Genomic DNA, 19,470 nt, shown 5'->3' on the forward strand with positions numbered 1-19,470 from the left:
TGTAAAACTGCTAGAGACAGTAACCTAAGCAGGACGCATTGCTCCCTCACAAGACACACAGAACCTCAAGCATTTCTAAACCCTGAAGCTGTTAACTTGAGAGGGAGGCGGAGAGCCAGGCAGGCCACGCCCCTAGGGGCGCCCCTCCCTCGCTCTCGGGTTCCTTCCGGAAGTCCAGGTTCCCCACGCCCCGCCCCTTCCTCCACGGGGCTCTGCTCCATGAGCGACCTCACTCCGCGCACGCGCAGTCTTTTTTTAGACGGGAAGTAGTGTGGAGCAAAGGTCACACTGGACAGCTTGGGCTACCCCTGTTTTCTAGCTTCAACTTGCGACTCGCAGTCTTGTCTTCCAACAGTTCACTGAAAAAATAAGCAGTTTCAAGGTACGGGGGTATGACATCCCTACCCCGCCCCCGCGCTCCCTTCGCAGACCAGGGCTCCGTCCTCGCCCCGCCCCTCGCCGGTAGCACTCCGCCCAGGTCCCGACACCGGAAGCCCCGCCTCTAGCTTTGCGCATGCGTAGTTTCTCGGGGGACCAGACGCGGAGAACGCGGAGAGGGTTCCGCTGTAAGTTTCTCCTTTGCAGTGTAAAGGTGTGTTTCGCCATCCCCGTAACTCCACCCTCAGGGTCTTGGAAGTCGCTAGGAATCTAAAATCCCAGCAACCCGGCCCTCCGCCCCCAAGTAAATCCTGGCGTCGTCCTTATAGCTCGGGTATGTGTTCCTTTGAGTTTTAAATTGCGCTGTGCCTGGTCCCAGAGTCCTCGGCTTTACCGCTTTCGGTCCACGCAGATACCGCTTTTCGCGACGTTTTCTTGCTTAAAATCCTTTACTACCTCCTGCCCCCTTACGTAAAGTCTACTGCGAGGAGTATCCGAGCCCCCATTTCGCCCCCCGCTGCTAGAGGGCAGTGCCGGCCGCCCCGCTCCCGGAGAGGCCGCGTCCTCGCCCTGGTCCTGGGATTCGGGAGCCCGCCCTCTCCGGAGACACCCTCCCTCCCTCCCTCCATCCCCTCTGCCCTCGCGGCTCCTCAGGCCGGTCCTTCTGCCCTGAGGGCCTCACTTGCGTAGTCAGCCCTTCCCCGCACTGGAAGAGAGGACCTGGGCCACCCTGTGACACCCAGTGTTGGAAAACGGCCACTTCCGGTAGGCGGGCATCTTATTCAGTCACCATCCCATGAAAATACGTGGGCGAAAAGTATCAGAAGAAGCAGAGACAATAACTGCGAGAGAAATAGAAAAACTGGGGAGGAAAGAATGAGAGCGAACTGGTGGGAACATAGAGGATGGCTGAGGACCTGTAAAGAGACAGTGAAATGAAAGCAATTGAGTCTTGACTGTGGCAGGTGAATAAAATAGAGAAGTAAATTAAAAAGCCTGACCTTTAAGGATTGAAGAGCAACTTAGGGGATACCTGGATCAACAGTAGGAGGGAGGGAGGACAACAGTGAGGAGGCACTTCACCCAAGGAGGTTTGGGGCGAGGATAAAAGTGTTGGAACCGTGGCCTTCTGAGCCACAGTTGCTGGGAGAGAAAGAGGACCCGTGCCTAGAAAAACAGGAAGAGAGCAGGGAGCCACCTGGAGTGCTGGAGATTTGGGAGGAAGACAGTGTAACAGGGATAGAGGTGAAACCTCTGTCTTTTAATTGAAATCGCACACATGGTCTCAAGACTTAATGAGGCTCAGGTTCTTTATGCCTCAGCGCAGAAGGAATTCGGGGAGAGGCAAGGTGACAGGTAAGAAGAGCACCCTGTAAGGGTCTGCAGAAGGAATGTGGCGGCAAGTGTGGGCATGAGCCCCGTGAACGGTGTGTGTACCTGTTCGTTTTGGGTTCAAGAGGCATGTGGAACTGTTGGCAAAAGCATCGTCTCGGTTCTGGCTGGAGCCCTTCATGTTGGTTTATGGGTGGCAGGGTTCATTGCATGGTTTAAGGTGCCATAGTGTCTTAGCTTAAGTTCACTGGGACATTGCTGAAACTGAGGGTTTCCATGCATTGGTTTATTTGGGTTTTTTTATGGTCATGTGTGAGGGGGAATGAAGGAAGTGGATTTAGGTTCAGAAATATTTTCAGCCAGGGTTGTGAGCCTATGAGGATGCTTGGGTGCAGGAAGATGGGTGCTTTGTCCTTAGGCTACATGTCTAGAGGGTGTTCCACAGCCTCCACTCCGCAAGTGACTTGTGTTGGATCTTTGGAAGGTCAAGAATCATTGTAGAATTAACAGTAATATGGGGGAGGGGAGGGAACGGGATAGACTGGGAGTTTGGGGTTAGTAGATGCAAGTTATAGTATTGGGAGGGAAAGCAGAACTAGAAAAAGTAATGTAGGGGAGTTCCCGTCGTGGCGCAGTGGTTAACGAATCCGACTAGGAACCATGAGGTTGCGGGTTCGGTCCCTGCCCTTGCTCAGTGGGTTAAGGATCCGGCGTTGCCGTGAGCTGTGGTGTAGGTTGCAGACGCGGCTCGGATCCTGCGTTGCTGTGGCTCTGGCGTAGGCTGGTGGCTACAGCTCCGATTCGACCCCTAGCCTGGGAACCTCCATATGCCGTGGGAGCGGCCCAAGAAATAGCAACAACAACAACAAAAAAAAGACAAAAAGACAAAAAAAAAAAAGAAAAAGTAATGTAGGGAAGATCTCAGATCATTTTATGGGTTACCTTTGATATCTGAGTATTTGAGGTTACAAGGGAAGAAAGTTTTAGATACACTTTTTTTTTTTTAATTTTTTTCTTTTTTGTCTCCTTAGATACACTTTTAAATAACCAAAAGAGAATCTGGTCGTTCCCCCTGCCAAAAAAAAAATTTTTTTTTTTTTTAAAGAATCTGGAGTGTTTCCTTGGAAGAAATGTGGTCTCACTGGGGCATATGCATCATTAGAGACGTCTCGCTTTTATTATGAGATTTGGAGATTACAGTATTCAGGCTCAGTTGCTGTGAATTAAAATAGGGTGTCTTGCATCTAGAGTTCTTGAGGTGTCGTCATGTGTGTTACTCCGTTCATGAATGCACTAGATATTAGAGCTTAGAGTGTTTTCTGGTATTTTATAGCAGGACGGGAGGTATATTATGGGGTGTTGGACCCCATGAGAGTTTGTAAGTTTGAGTCCAGAAGAGAAATTATGAGTACCAAGCTTCAAATGGCAGAAGGTGGAGTTCCCGACGTGGCGCAGCAGAAACGAATCAACTAGGAACCATGAGGTTGAGGGTTCGATCCCTGGCCTCGGCTCAGTGGGTTAAGGATCTGGCGTTGCCATGAGCTGTGGTGTAGGTCACAGACATGGCTCGGATTCCAAGTTGCTGTGGCTCTAATTCGACCCCTAGCCTGGGAACCTCCATATGCAGTGGGTGCTGCCCTAAAAACCAAAAAAAAAAAAAAAAAAAAAAAAAAAAGGCAGAAGGTTTCCATTAGGGAAGACTCGCTAGGTATGGGTCTGTGGGCACAACTTGTCAGGTAACAGAATCCTGTCTCAGGAGACTGAGTCCTGTGTGGGGAAAGGTCGTTTCACAAATCATAGAGGGCCGGCAGCACCGCAGCATGTGCAATACAGAGGCTCATCCTCAGGAAGGCAGAGGGACTTTCTTGTTGCCAGGCCAGTTGCTGGTTCCTCTGTTACCTTCTCCCTTTCTGTCCCAAAACACACAGACACACAAACACAACGTACAGAGAACAGGGAACCCCTGTGCACTGTTGGTAGGAATGTTAGTTGTACAACTGTTATGGAAAACAGTATGAAGATTCCTTTATTTTATTTTTTTGTCTTTTTGCCATTTCTTGGGCTGATCCCGCAGCATATGGAGGTTCCCAGGCTAGGGGTTGAATTAGAGCCACAGCAACTTGGGGTCCGAGCCATGTCTGTGACCTACACCACAGCTCATGGCAATGCCAGATCCTTAACCCACTGAGCCGAGCCAAGGAATTGAACCCTCAACCTCATGGTTCCTAGTCGGATTCATTAACCACTGAGCCACGACGGGAACTCTGGAGATTCCTTAATTTTAAAAAAGAACAGGAGTTCTGGTCGTGGCGCAGCGGAAACAAATCCAACTAGGAACCATGAGGTTGTGGGTTTGATCCCTGGCCTTGCTCATTGGGTTAAGGATTCGGCATTGGTGAGCTGTGGTGTAGGTCGTAGATGTGTCTTGGATCTGGCTTTGCTGTGACTGTGGTGTAGGCTGACAGCTGTAGCTCTGATTGGACCCCTAGCCTGGGAACCTCCATATGCTGTGGGTGCGGCCCTAAAAAGCAAAAAAAACAAAAACAAAAACAAAAAACACAGGGACGCGATCTATCAAAACTATTCTGGCTAGATATCCGGTAGAAACAAAATCAGTATTTTAAGGAAATTAGCTGCACTCCAATGAGCATTATTGCATTATCACCATAGCCAAGTTAGGGAAAGAACCAAAATGTCTGTTGACAAAAGAATGGATAAGGAACCCGTAGGGGTGAGGGTGTATATAGACAGTGAAATATCATTCAGCCTAAAAAATAAAGCATTTTGCCATTTATGACAAAACAAGTGAACTTAACATGCTAAGTGAATAAGCCTCCCAGACATAGAAGAATATTACAGGTTCAAACTAGAATGTCAAACTCAGAAAAGAGTACGAAGGTTGTTACCAGGAGCCCAGTGTTAGGGAAGACGGGGTAGATATTGGTCAAAGGTTTCAAGCTTGTAGGTTTAAAATGAGTAAGTTCTGGGGATCTAATGCACACCATTCTGACTGTAGGTATTCATATGCTGTGTTTCTGTGTGCTTAATTTGCTGAGGGAGCATCAATTAAGTGTTTGCACCACCACGTTCTTTTGTGGTGCAGCAGGTTAAGGATCTGGAGTTTTCCCCGCAGCCGCTTGGGTCGCAGCTGTGGAGTGGGTTTGATTCCTAGCCCGGGAACTTCCACATGCCACAAGTGTGGCCGGTAAAAAAAAAAATCATATTGTATACTTGATGTGCGCACCATTTTTATTCGTCAGTTATACCTCGATTATGCTGGAAAAGGGAAGGTGTGCTGGGCTTTCCTCCAGAGGGGCCCTCAACCCAAGCCTCCCAGTGGATCACTGAGGCATCTTACTTGTACATGTAGAGTCTGACCAGAGATTGCCCTTCAGATAGTTGTGGTGGTAACAAGGACCCGTTGTTAGCTCAAGGAAATCTACTCAATACCCTGGGATCGCCTAGATGGGAAAAGAATCTAAAGAATGGATATGGGTAGTCGTGGCTTAGCGGAAACAAACCTGACTAGCATCCATGAGGACGCAGGTTCGATCCCTGGTCTTGCTCAGTTGGTTAAGGATCCAGCATTGCCATGAGCTGTGGTGTAGGTGCCAGACTCAGCTTGGATCTGATGTGGCTGTGGTGTAGGCTGGCAGCTGCAGCCCTGATTCAACCCCTAGCCTGGGAACCTCCATATGCTGTGGGTGCAGCCCTAAAAAGACAATATATAAAATAAAAAAGAATGGATATGTATGTATATGTATGGTTGATTCACTGCTATATATCTGAAACTAACACAACACTATAAGTCACCTATACTCCAATGAAATTTATTAAAAAAAAAAAAAAGTTGCGGTGGGGCCCAGCCTTAGTAATAGTTAAGGTCCCCCAGGTGATTCCAATCCGGATCCATCCTTGAGCAGCAAGGCTCTGCGTCCTCCCAATCCTGGGGGCTGGGATCTGGGCTGAGGGGGCGGAGGCTCTGCTCTGCACGGGGGATGGAGCAGGGCTGGTCTGTGACCTGCAGGGGGTTGTGGGGTCCAGCTGAGGTGCCCACAGCTGCAGTGTGGGTGAGGGCCTCACCAAGAGGGGAGCATGATCTCAAGAGAGTGTGGGCACCCTCCCCTGTTGGTCTCCATGGGAGTCTCCTGTCCTGAGTCCCTCCTGGGACCGTGGCCAGCAGAGGCCTGTCTCTTCCACATGGTGAACCCTCCCCTGTGCGTGTGGTTGTGGCACCAGAAATGGGAGTGTTGATTTTAAGCCTGGAACAGCATGTTTTCAACTCTCAAGATTAACTTCTCAAGACTCCCATTGCCTGAGGAAGAAGAAAGGAGTCAGGAATGGGTCTTTCTCAGGTCAAGTCATTCTCGGTTCTTCCGTCTCCTTCCTGAGGTGCCCTATTTTTTTTGTCTTTTTCCCTTTCCCAGGGCTGCTTCTGCAGCATATGGAGGTTCCCAGGCTAGAAGTCGAATCAGAGCCATAGCCGCCGGCCTACGCCAGAGCCACAGCAACGCAGGATCAAAGCCGCATCTGTGACCTACACCACAGCTCACAGCAACACCGGATCCTTAACCCACTGAGCAAGGCCAGGGATCGAACCCGCAACCTCATGGTTCCTAGTCAGATTCATTAACCACTGAGCCATGACGGGAACTCCATGGACTCACTAATCTTTTTTGACTCTGAAATACCCTGCCTGACACTGTCCGTTCACACCTTCTCTTGGGGCCTGTCATCTCCACTTAGATTCCTTCTCCCCGTGACCCAGTGACCTGGAGCTTGTGAAGAGGCCCCCCCAGGGCATTGTCCTGGGCGGGGCTTCATGCCTGTGGACTGGAGACAGAGCATCAGCAGGGATTGCTTAGGGCCCCAACTGGAGGCACGGTCTGCGCTCTATCAACCAGGATCAAGAAGCTGCACATAGAAGTCATAGTCTTAATCTGCATACAAAATTAAAAATAAATAAAATTGGTTTTGGATGTCACAGTTTTCTTGGGGAATCTTTACAGTTTTACCTGTAAGAGCTTGTCAGCTACTAAAAAAGGTAACTTTACTTTTGTTTTTTTTTTGTTTTTTTTTTAACCCTCGTCTAAGGGCTCTGGTAGAGCTTTGAGTCCTTTGTTGAACAATGGGGCAGAGACTGTCCATCGCGCCTCCGTCCTGATGGGAGGGAAGCTCTCCCTGTCTCACCCTTGCCTGTGATGTTAGCTGTGTGCTTTTAACATATGGTGCGTTTTTATGTTGAAATAGTTTACCTGTCCTAATTTGTGGAGTGTTTATCTTGAAGATTGTTGAATTTTGTCAAATTCTTTGTTCCACATCGGTTGAGAGGATCACATGTTGTTTTTTCCTTAATTCTGTTGCTGTGGTATATTACATCAATTGATTTTTGTATGTCGAATCATTGATGCCTTACAGGAATAAGTTCCACTTGGTCACGGTGTAAGAATTTTTTTTTCCCCTTCTTTTTAGGGCCACACTTGCAGCTTATGGAAGTTCCCAGGCTAGGGATTGAATCAGAGCTGCAGCTGCCGCTGCCACCTACACCACAGCCACAGCCACGTCAGATCTGAGCTGTGTTTGCGGCCTACACCACAGCTCACAGCAATGCCCAGATCCTTAACCCACTGAGCGAGGCCAGGGATCAAACTTGCATCCTCATGGATACCAGTCTGGTTTGTAACCCACTGAGCCACTATGGGAACTGCTAAAATCATTTTAATTTGCTGTGAATTTGGTTTGTTTGTATTTTGTTGATGATGTTTGCATCAGTATTCATCTTGTGTTTTTCTCCAGGTTGGTATCAGAATCATACCAACTTCATAGAACAAATTTGCCATGTTCCCTCTTCAACTCTTAAAAAGATTTTTTTGTTTTGTTTTGTTTTTTTTTGGTCTTTTTGTCTTTTTGTCTTTTCTAGGGCCGCTTCCCGTGGCATATGGAGGTTCTCAGGCCAGGGGTCTAATCAGAGCTGCAGCCGCTGGCCCATGCCACAGCCACAGCCACAGCAACGCCGGATCCAAGCCACGTCTGCAGCCTACACCACAGCTCACGGCAACACCGGATCCTTAACCCACTGAGCAAGGCCAGGGATTGAACCTGCAACCTCATAGTTCCTAGTCGGATTCGTTAACCACTGCGCCATGACAGGAGCTCCCTGAAAAGATTTTTATCAGGATATGAGGTGATTCGTGTGTAAATATTTGGTAGAATTCTGCAGTGAAGCCATCTGGTACTAGATTTTTATTTGCTCGATGTTTTTGATCACTCCTTAAATCTCTTCAATTAGAATTCTGTTCATATTTTTTGTCTTGGTGTCACTTGGTGATACTTACTTGGTTATGTGTTTCTAAGACTTTTCCTGTCACTTCTAGATTATGTTAGACATTTTTTTTGCCTGTTCATACCATACTCTCTTATGTCCTTTAAAAAATTTCTGTGACTTCACTTGTAATCTCCCCCTTTATATTTGTTTTTAGTTCTTTGAATCATTTTTTTTCTTAGTTTAAGAGTTTGTAGATTTAATTTGATCAAAACACCAACTTCGGGCTTGTTTATATATAAACACACATGTAAAAATGTGTATCTACTTTGTTTCATTTGTGCTCTCATCTTTCTTATTTACCTCTTTGAAATTTGAGTTTAGTTTTTTTTTTTTTCAGTTTCCTCTAGGTGTAAAAATAGATCTTTTCTCTTTTATCGGAAGCATTTTTCAGTGTAGACTTCCCTTTTACTACAGTTTTCACCATATATTATAAATTTTGGTATATTTTTATTTTCTTCCAGATATTTAAAAAATTTCCTTTTGATTTCTCCTTTGGCCCATTGGCTTTTTTTATGAATGGGCTTAATTTTCATATTTTGGGACAGTTTTTTTCTTCTGCTGTTTACTTCTATCTTCATTTCGTTGTGGTTAGAGAAGATATTTTTTATGATTTTGGTCTTCTTAGATTTATTAAGATTTATTTTGTGGCTCAACAAATGGTCTCTTGTGGAGAATATTCCACTAGTAGTTGGGAAACTGCACTCCTTCTCGGATGGGACTCAAACCCACCCAGAACTCAAATTGGGCTTGAACCCACCCACACCTCAGGCTGGAGCTCACAATCCCTGGCTTAGGAGGGGACTTGAACCCACTGTCTTGTAATTGAAACTGCTTACCTGGTGTCAGGACTTACTGAAGCTCAGGTTCTTTTGTCTCAGTGCAGAAAGAATTCAGCATGAGGCAAAGGGGCAGGCAAAGAGTGAGTTTGTTTATTTTGCTTTTTAGAGCCACACCTTCGGCATATGGAGGTTCCCAGGCTAGGGGTATAATCAGATCTGCAGCTACACTGCCAGATCCAAGCCTCATCTGCGACCTACACCACAGCTCACGGCAACACCAGATCCTTAACCCAGTGAGTGAGGCTTGGGGTCGAACCCACATCCTCATGGATCCTAGTTCATTAACTGCTGAGCTGAGAAGGAAACTCCCTTTCTGTTAATTTTTGCTTCATATTTTTTAGAAGCTCTAATGTTAGGGGTGTGTGTGTGGTGTATATGTATGTATTTATAATCGTGTCTTACTGAATTGACCTTTTTTGTTTGTTTTTCTAGGGCCACACCTGTGGCATATGGAAGTTCCCAGGCTAGGGGTCCAATTGGAACTACAGCTGCCAGCCTACATCACAGCCACAGCAATGCCAGATTGAAGCCATGTCTGTGACCTACCCCACAGCTCATGGCAATGCTGGATACTTAACCCCCTGACTGAGGCCAAGGATTGAACCTGCATCATGGATACTAGTCAGGTTCTTAACCCACTGAGCCACAACGGGAACTCCCTCAACCAAATTGATTGTTAACCCTCTCTCCTCACTTTGTGTGAAATTAATTCTCCTGAGGGCCTCTTGGTTAAATGTGTTTTCATTTCAGGAAGAGTTGACCTTGGAGGACATGGCCATCGAGTTCTCTCCGGAGGAGTGGGCCTGCCTGGACCCTGCGCAGAGGGCCTTGTACAGGGACGTGATGCTGGAGACCTGCAGGAACCTGCTCTCCCTGGGTGAGCATCGCTTCCCTCCGGGAGTCGGGATCTGCCCTTGGGTATCTTTGCGTTTTCCTTGTGTGCCTCTTGGAAGTCTGTGCATTGCTTGACTGATCTCAAAGCCCTGTTGACTCAGACATGAAAAGCTTCATAAAGTGGCATCAGAAGTTTAAACTTGGAGTTCCCATCATGGTGCAGTGATAATGCACCCAACTAATATCCATGAGGATTCGGGTTCAATCCCTGGCCTTGCTCAGTGGGTTAGGGATCCAGCGTTGCCATGAGCTGAGGTGTAGGTCACATATGCAATTCAGATCCCACATTGCTGTGGCTGTGGTGTAGACCAGCAGCTGCAGCTCCCATTTGACCCCTAGCCTGGAAACTTCCATATGCTGCAGGTACATCCCTAAAAAGCAAAAAAAAAAAAAAGTTTAAACTTAAATTTTCATCAGGTGATCTGCCTATTTCATAATACACCAGGAGTTAAGAACTTAATTATTTATAAAGCCTGATTGGAAACTTAAAATACCCAGTTTCCTGTTTTCTACTCCTGTGCTTTTTTTTTTTTTTTTAATTTTGCCCTTTTAAGTCATTCTTTTTTTTTTTTTTATGAAAGGGTTTTATTTATTTATTTATTTATTTACTTACTTATTTTGTCTTTTTGCTATTTCTTTGGGCCGCTCCTGCGGCATATGGAGGTTCCCAGGCTAGGGGTTGAATCGGAGCTGCAGCCACCGGCCTACGCCAGAGCCACAGCAACGCAGGATCCAAGCCGCGTTGCAACCTACACCACAGCTCACGGCAACGCCAGATCGTTAACCCACTGAGCAAGGGCAGGGACCGAACCCGCAACTTCATGGTTCCTAGTCGGATTCGTTAACCACTGCGCCACGACGGGAACTCCCACTCCTGTGCTTTTGATTCTTTTGTTCTTGAAAAAGAGTTGGATATCTGCGTAGTATGCTATTATGTATGCATTCAGAAAGATGCAGGCATGGATGCATTTGTAAAATATTTTTCTCCTCCCATCTGTAATGTCCTCATTCCTGCAGCTGAACAAAGAGCTGAAATTGTGGCTTTCATGTTTCTAACTTCTAATAAGCAGGAATTTCTGCTTCTGATCTGACTTATCTCCATTTTGAGGTCAGAGAATTCACCCTGGACTGTAAAGAGTCAGATAAAAATATCTAAAAACCAAATGAGAGAGTTCCCATCGTGGCTCAACGGTTAACAAATAGGACTAGCATCCATGCAGACACATCCATTCGATCCCTGGCCTCACTCAGTGGGTTAAGGATCTGGCGTTGCCATGAGCTGTGGTGTAGGTCGCAGACGCAGCTCGGATCTGGCATTGCTGTGACTGTGGTGTAGGCCAGCAGCTACAGCTCCGAATGGACTCCGAGCCTGGAACCTCCATGTGCCGTGGTTGTGGCCTTAAAGAGACAAAAAAGACAAAACAAAAACCCAAACGAGGAGGAATGTATCAAAAGTGTGTACATGGAGTCCTGTGATGGCTCAGCAGTTAAGGATCCAGCATTGTCACTGTTGTGGCTCAGGCTGCTGCTGTGGGGCGGGTTTGATCCCTGGCCTGGGAACTTCCACATACCAGAGGCGCGGCCAAAAAAATAAAAAGTGTGAGCCCAGGTTAAATCTCAGAAGGGCCGAGAGGAAGCTGCAACGTTAATAGTGTTTGGGAAATTCTCCCATCGTGGGACAGGTCTCTGGGAAAAGGGGTTTCTGTTTTGCGAACTCAGAGGAAAGCTTTCTTTTCTCCAACTTAGCCTTTTGTCCTTCGCCATGGACAGTGTATTCTTTCCCTCCAGTGGTGCTGCAGCTCCAACAGGGGTAAAGTCGGTGTTTTTATCCTGATCCACAACACTCTCATCGGACTTCTCTGAACTTGTTCTTGCCTGACTTTGAGAAGCATGCGGTGGACTGTTTGCAAGGGGTCTCTTGCCCCCTCATCTCTCCTCCTGGACAGACTCCACTGGATGTGCATTGCTTGGTCCATGTAGAGGAGACCTACGCCTCTGGAGTCCAGCCCTCGGCCCCGGGTCAGTTGCATGTCCATATGCTGTTCTTGGAAGATGTAATCAGAACATAGTAAAACACCGGCTGCTTTTTAACTCCAGTTTGCACCTCGCAGGCTGCATGCAGCTGGCTCAGGCCCTGTCTGCTCCTTTAGATTCCCCAGCCGTTTCTTCAGGTCTGCTTTTTGCCCCCGTGCTTGCTTGAGTGATGTGTGTAACAGGCAGATTGGCTGGAGCTGAGGTGATTGTCACTCGGGAATGCTGTGAGGACAGTGGACAGAGAGGTCCTCTCTTTGATCCCTGGTCCTGCAAGGGGAGCATCAATAAATCTTTTGGGCTCTTAGTTTGGCATCTGGGGACAGAGAACAGTTGGTCCTGCCTCTGGATCCTGTGATACTTGACCCCCGTTATCTCAAATTGTTTTTCTCTCTCGGCGTGCTTTTCTCAGTCGGATAAGTAGACCGTTCCTGGTTTCATATGCTCTGAAGTTGGTCTGATTTGTCTCCAAAATCTTCGAAATACATATTCCTAGGGTCTGAAATTTTATCCAGGTTTTTTTGCTGCGATAATCCACTTTTATTAGTGGACATCTTCTGGTGGACTCTCTGGATGGGTTTACTTGTTAACAGAAGATTTGTATGGCGAATCCTTGCCCTCATATGTTGCAGTATTCTTACACATGCCGCGGGTGTGGCCCTAAAGAGCAAAAAAATGAAACAAGGCACTGCTGCTTTGTACACTTCTGTGCGTTATGGATGGTCTTAATTTTTGTTTATTTAATAACAGATCATCTGTATTTTGATGATATTCTTAGTGTTCTTTTATATTTTCTTTTTTTTTTTTTTTTTTTTTTTTTTTTTTTTTTTTTTTTTTGTCCTTTTGCCTTTTCTAGGGCCGCTCCCGCGGCATATGGAGGTTCCCAGGCTAGGGGTCGAATCGGAGCTGTAGCCGCAGGTCTACACCACAGCTCACGGCAACACCAGATCCTTAACCCACCGTGTAAGGCCAGGGATCGAACCGGCAACCTCATGGTTCCTAGTCAGATTCGTTAACCACTGAGCCACAATGGGAAACTCCGAACGGTCTTAATTTTCGTTTATTTAATAACAAATAAATCATCTATTTTGATGATAGTGTTCTTTTATATTTTCAATATGTAAGAATTGGGGAATGGCCCCACATGGTAGAATTTGGTGATCAGAGGCTTTTAGAGTTTTTTTATGTACTCTTGATACTTACCTATCATCGGATGTATCATTTACAAACATTTTCTCCCATTTCATAGTCTTCACTTGATTGAGTGTGCTTTGATGCACAATAGTTTAGAATTTTGATGTAGTCAACAATTTAGCTGTTTTTACTTTGTCGTCTGTGCTTTTGGTGTTCTCTCTGATAAGTCATTGCTGAATTCGGTGTCAACATGTTTTTCCCTAAGTTTACATTATACATTCTGGTCTATTTAGGTCTTTGATCCATTTTCAATTAATTTTTGTATACAGTGTAAGATAATAGTCCAGCTACATTCTTTGCATGTGGATATTTATTTCCTCAATGTCTTTTTTTTTAAGTTCATGCTACCAATTATTTTCTCTTGAAATATATATATATATCTTTCCCCCCTCCCCCCCCCCCAACCTTGCAGCATATGGAAGTTCCTGGGCCAGGAATCGAATCTGAGCCACAGCTGGGGCAACACCAGATCCTTAACCTGCTGCATCACAGCCGGAACTCTCTCTATTGAATTATACTTGATTTACAGTATTGTGTTGGTTTTAGGTGTACGGCAAAGAGATTGTTTTTATATGCGTGTATATACTTTTTCAGGTTATTTTCCGTTATAGGTTATTATAAGATACTGCATATGCCTCCATTATAGATTATTATAAGGTATTGAACATACCTCCTTGTTCTATATAGTAAATCTTTGTCATTTATATAATTTATATAGTATCTCGTACTCCTAATTTATCCTCCTTTCCCTTTTTTACCTTTTTGTAACTTGTTTGTTTTTGAAGTGTGAGGCTGTTTTGTAAATAAGTTCATTTGTATCATTTTTAGATTACACATGTGATATATAATATTTGGACTTTCTCTGACTTCACTCTGATTTTTCTAGGTCCATCCCTATTGCTGTAAATGGCATCATTTCATTCTTTTTTTATGGCTGATATTACACTGTGTATATATACCATATCTTCTGTATCCATTCATCTGGCAGTGAACACTTAGGTTGCTTCTATGTCTTGGCTATTATAATAGTGTTGCTGTGGGGAGTTCCCACTATGGCACATCAGGTTAAGTATCAGATATTATCTCTGTGATGGCACAAGTTTGATCCCCAGTCCTGCATAGTGGGTTAAGGATCTGGCATTGCTGCAGCTGTGGTGTAAGTTGCAGCTCAGATTTGATCCCTGGCCCAGAAACCTCTATGTACCATGGCTGTGGTCAAAACAGAAAAAAACCGAAATAATTTGCTGTGAACATTGAGGTGCATAGATCTTTTTGCATTAGAGTTTTCATCTTTTCCAGATGTATGTCCAGAAGTGGGATTGCTGGATCATATGCTAACTTTATTTTTAGTTTTTTAAGGAATTTCCACACTTTTTTCCAAAGTCGCTGCATCAATTTACATTCCCACCAACAGTGTAGAAGGGTTCCCCTTTCTCCACACCCTCTCCATCATTTTCTACTTGGAGACTTTTTGAGGGTGGCTGTTGTGATCAGTGTGAGTGATACCTCATTGTTTTGATTTGCATTTCCCTAGAGATATGAAGCATCTTTTCATGTGCCTGTTGGCCATTAGTATGTCTTCTTTGGGGGAATGTCTATTTAGGTCCTCTGCTCATTTTTTGACTGGGGTCTTTGTCTTTTTGACTGAGCTGTATGAGCTCTTGCTGTATTTTGGAAATTAAGCCCTCGTCAGTTACACTGTTTGCAAGTATTTTCCCTAGTACGTAGGTCATCTTTTCATTTTGTGGATGATTTCCTCTGCTGTGCAAAAGCTTATAGGTTTGATTGGGTTCCATTTGTTTATTTTTTGCTTTTATTTCTTTTGCCTTAGGTGACTGATCTAAGAAAATACTGCCATGATTTATGTCAGAGAATGTTTTGCTTATATTTACTTTTAGGAGTTTTATATCATCACTTCTTATATTTAAGTCTTGAAGCTGTTTGGAGTTTAATTTTTGTGTGTGTGTGGTATGAGGGAGTCTTCTAACTCTGTTGATTTACATGCAACTGTTCAGCTTTGCCAACTCCACCAGCTAAAGAGACTGTCTTTTCTCCATTGTATATTCTTGCCACCTTTGTCAAAGATGAATTGACCATAGGCGTATGGGTTTATTTCTGAACTTTCAGTTCTGTTCCATTGATATATATTTCTCTTTCGGGGCCAGTACCACACTGTTTTGATTACTGTAGCTTTAGAGTATTGTCTGACGTGCAGGAGAATTATGTTCCAGCTTTGTTCTTTTTCTTCTGGACTGTTTTGACAATTCTAGGCCTTTTATTATTCCATATAAATTTTAGGAATATTGTTCTAGTTCTGTGAAAAATGTCATGGGTAATTGGATCAGAATCTCATTAAATCTGTAGGATGCTTTGGGTTGTATGGCCATTTGAACAGTATTAATTCTTCCAATCCATGAGCATGGGATATCTTTCCATTTCTTTGAATTGTCTTTGATTTCCTTTATCTTTGCCTTATAGTTCTCACCATGTAAGCCCTTTACCTACTTGGTTAGATTTATTCCTGGATTTATTTATTTATTTATTTAGTTTTGTTTTTATGTGATTTTTTTTTTAACTTTCTGGTATTTCCTTGTTAGTGTAGACAAATACAGCATGTTTCTGTATATTAATCTTGTATCATACTACCTTGGTGATTCATTTGCCAGTGTTAATAACTCTGTGTAGAATCTTTAGGGTTTTCTCTGTAATACAGTATGTCATCTGCATGTAATGACAATTTTACCTCTCCCATTCTAAATTGTATGCCTGTTCTTTTTCTTGTCTGATTGCTGCGGCTAGCATTTCCAATAATATGTCAAATAGAAAAGGTGAGAGTGGTCATCCTTGTCTTGTTCCTGCATTTAGTGGGAAGGCTTTCATATTCGCCCTGTTGATTATTGTGTTGGCTATGAGTTTGTCATATGTAGCTTTTATTATGTTGAGATACATTTCCTCTATACCCACTTTAGTCAGAGTTTTTATGAATGATGGATGTTGAATTTTATCAAATGCTTTTTCTGCATCTATTGAGATAATCATGTGGTTTTTGTCTTTTGTTGGTGTGGCATATCACTTTGATCTGAATATGTTGAGTGTATATATTCATCAAAGATACTGGACTAAAATTTTGGGTTTTGGTAGTATCTTTGGTTTGGGTGTAACGGTGATCGTGGCTTTGTAGAATGACTTTGGCAGTGTTCCCTCCTTTTCAATCTTTTGGGAGAGTTTTTAAAAAGGTAAGTATAAGTTGTTCTTCGTATGTTTGGTAGAATTCCCCAGTGAACCATCTGGGCCTGGACTTTGTTTTTAGGGAGTTTTAATGTTCCTGAGTCTATTTCACTTTTAGAGTTAACTCTGTTCAGATTATCTGTTTCTTTTTGATTCAGCTTTGGGAGGCTGTATGTTTCTAGAAACTTGTATATTCCTCATAGATTGTCCATTTTGTTGGTTTATAACTGTTAACAGTATTGCCTTATGATTTTTTTCTATTTTTATCTCTTATTTATTATTATCTCTCTTTTGTTCTTTGTGAGCCCAGCCAGAAGTTTGTCAGTTTTGTTTGTTCAGAAAACTAGCTGTTGGCCTTAAAGATTTTTTCCTTTTATTAATCTCTATATTATATTTCCTCTCTGATATTTATTCTTTCTTTCCTTCTGCTGACTTTACGCTTTGTTTATTCTTTTTCTAATTCTTTGAGATGGTGATTAGATTATTCGAGATTTTCCTTCTTTTTGAGAATAGCTGCTCTTACTATGAACTTCCCTCTTTCCCTCTTAGGACTGCCGTTGCTGCATCTCATGGATTTTGTATGGTTTTTTCTTTTTGCTCTTTAGGGCCACATCTGCAGCATAGGGGTCTAATCGGAGCTGTAGATGCTAGCCTGCACCACAGCCACAGCAACACCAGATCCTTAACCCACTGAGCGAGGCCAGGGATCAAACCTGTGTTATGGATACTAGTTGGGTTTGTTAACACTAAGCCACCATGAGAACCTCGTGGTTCCCAAATTTGTCTTTTTAAAGTGTGATATGCAATTAATATATTAGTAAGATGTCTTTTTGTTTGTTTGTTTGTTTTTTTTTTTTTTGGCTTCCCTGTGGCATATGGAGTTCCTCACCCAGGGATCAGATCCGAGCCACAGTCACAACCTAAGCCACAGGTGCGCGACACCAGATCCCCAACCCACTGTGCCAGGCTGGGATCAAACCTGTGTCCCAGTGCTCTCAGGACTGCTGATCCCATTGCGCCTCAGCAGGAACTCCCGCGTGCAGGTTTTAAAACAACCACTCTCTTTATTAAGCAAGTAGTGTCACAAGCTGTTTTTATCTTGGGCATATTAGAGTTAAAACCTTAGATAAACCATAATATCAAATTAAATGCTACACAGATAAAACAGCCACCACCACCAGTGCAGATGACATTAAGCGTATCAGCAGCTGTCTGGAATTATGGTGGTATTTAGGGCCGCTAGCGAATCTCTGCACACTGAGTCCATTTCTCAGGAATTATTCCTCCTACCGTGACTCTGCCACTGGACTAGTTTTTCCTTTTTTTTTTTTTTTTGTCTTTTTGCCATTTCTAGGGCCGCTCCCGCTGCCTACGGAGGTTCCCAGGCTAGGGGTCGAATGGGAGCTGTAGCCACCGGCCTACACCACAGCAACACGGGATCCCAGTCATGTGTACAACCTACATCCCAGCTCACAGCAATACCGGATCCTTAACCCACTGAGCAAGGGCAGGGATCGAACCTGCAACCTCGTGGTTCCCAGTCGGATTTGTTAACCTCTGCGCCACGATGGGAACTCCGCCACTGGACTAGTTTCTACTCCAGAGACACCTGTTGGAGATGAGCTTACTCACCCCAACTGCTTATACACCTCTTTCCCTTAGAGCTCTGTCTCAGACCCAAAGAGGCAAACATCCACCTGATTCCTTCCTGCTGCCAGATCCGTGGGCTCAGTGTGCTGTGCCAGTTGCGGGCGGGGGGTGTAGGCACACCCAGTCCCTGAGATACGTTTGTGGTTCTGACCTACCAGCTGCTCCCAGAACTGCAGTATCCATTCAGATGTCGTGGAGAGACAGTGCATGCTTGGGGAGGTGGGAATGTTTCTGGGAAAAAACACTGTTCCCTTCAGGAACTGCAATTCCTATTCCTAAAGGACGTGGCCACAGTTACGTAGAGAGTGCGTCCATGACCCATGACGGAAGCCAGTGTTTAACATGGATGAAACGGGACGTGCTGAGGTCTCACACTTGCTGAAAATGTTTTCATTTGCCTGTTTTCTCACTGTTTCTATGCCTCAGTGAGATGTTTGTGTGTTTGCCCATTTCCTAACTCTATTTCTGTTCTCACGATTGTGGATCTAGCATTCTCTATACATTCTGTTACTCCCTTGGCAGATGTGTGGTATGCAGATATTTTCTATTATACACCTTTAAAAAAAAAATTTTTTTTTTTTTTTGTCTTTTTAAGGCATATGGAGGTTCCCAGGCTAGGGGTCGCATTGAAGGGGCAGCCACCAGCCTACGCCACAGCCTCAGCAACGGGATCCAAGCCGTGTCTGCGACCCACACCACAGCTCGTGGCAACGCTGGATCCTTAACCCACTGATCGAGGCCAGGGATTGCAGCTCATCCTCACGGATGCTGGTCAGATTCATTTCCACTGCGCCACAGTTGGAATTCCTTAAGAAAAAAAAATGTTAGCACGGCTTTTCACAGACCAAAACTTTAGGTTTTCTCATGTCCAGTTTACCCTTTTTTTTTCTCTCTTATGAATTGTGTTTCTGGTGCCACGTCTAAGAATTCTTCCCCAAGTCCTAGATCCTGACTTTTCGTCTGTGTGTCTCTTGTCTTGCAGAGTTTTATACTTTCACATTTCAGGCTTTGAGAAAATATGTGTATAGATGTGAAATTTAGGTGGAGATTCCTTTTTTCCCCCTACTATGAATATTCCATTGATGTAGCACCATTTTTTGAAAATCCTGCCTTCATTAAATTACCTTAGTAGCTTAGTCAGAAATCAGCTGGAAGCACAGTTAACCCTTAAACAATGCAGAGGGCTAGGGCAGTGACCACCCCAAGCAGAGAAAAATCCATGTATAACTTTATAGCTGACTCTCTGTACCCAGGGTTTTGCATCCACAGACTCAGTCAGGCTCAGATCCTGTAAGACTACACTAGTATTTATTGGGGGGAAAAAAAGCATATATACTGAACCTGCAGACCTTAAACTTGTTATTCAAGGGTCAGTGGTACTGTGATTAGCTAATTTTTTTTCTCCATTCTGTTCCATTGGTCTCAATGTCTGTCACTCCACCAATACCAAAGAGTGGCTGTTACTACTTTAGGAATCTTGAGATGATGTGGAGTGATTCCAGCCACTTGAGTATTTTTCAGATACTCTCATCCTTCTGTTTCTTTTTTCTTTCCACATTGATTTTAGAATGATCTGAAGTGTACAGGAAAAAAGCTTTC

General features: G+C 44.3%; 1 protein-coding gene across 1 annotated transcript in view; it reads left to right on the forward strand.

Moving 5' to 3' along the window:
• The window catches only part of LOC110261304 (zinc finger protein 558-like), a 29,618-nt gene continuing 10,640 nt past the window's right edge, over window positions 493-19,470 (forward strand). Inside the window, exons 1-2 of the mRNA XM_021097282.1 lie at window positions 493-592; window positions 9,625-9,751. Of these exons, the coding sequence (XP_020952941.1) occupies window positions 515-592; window positions 9,625-9,751 (205 nt within the window). The 5' untranslated portion in view covers window positions 493-514. The remainder of the gene's footprint in view (window positions 593-9,624; window positions 9,752-19,470) is intronic.

Source organism: Sus scrofa, chromosome 6, assembly GCF_000003025.6.
Source record: "Sus scrofa isolate TJ Tabasco breed Duroc chromosome 6, Sscrofa11.1, whole genome shotgun sequence".
In the NCBI taxonomy this organism is placed as follows: domain Eukaryota; kingdom Metazoa; phylum Chordata; class Mammalia; order Artiodactyla; family Suidae; genus Sus; species Sus scrofa.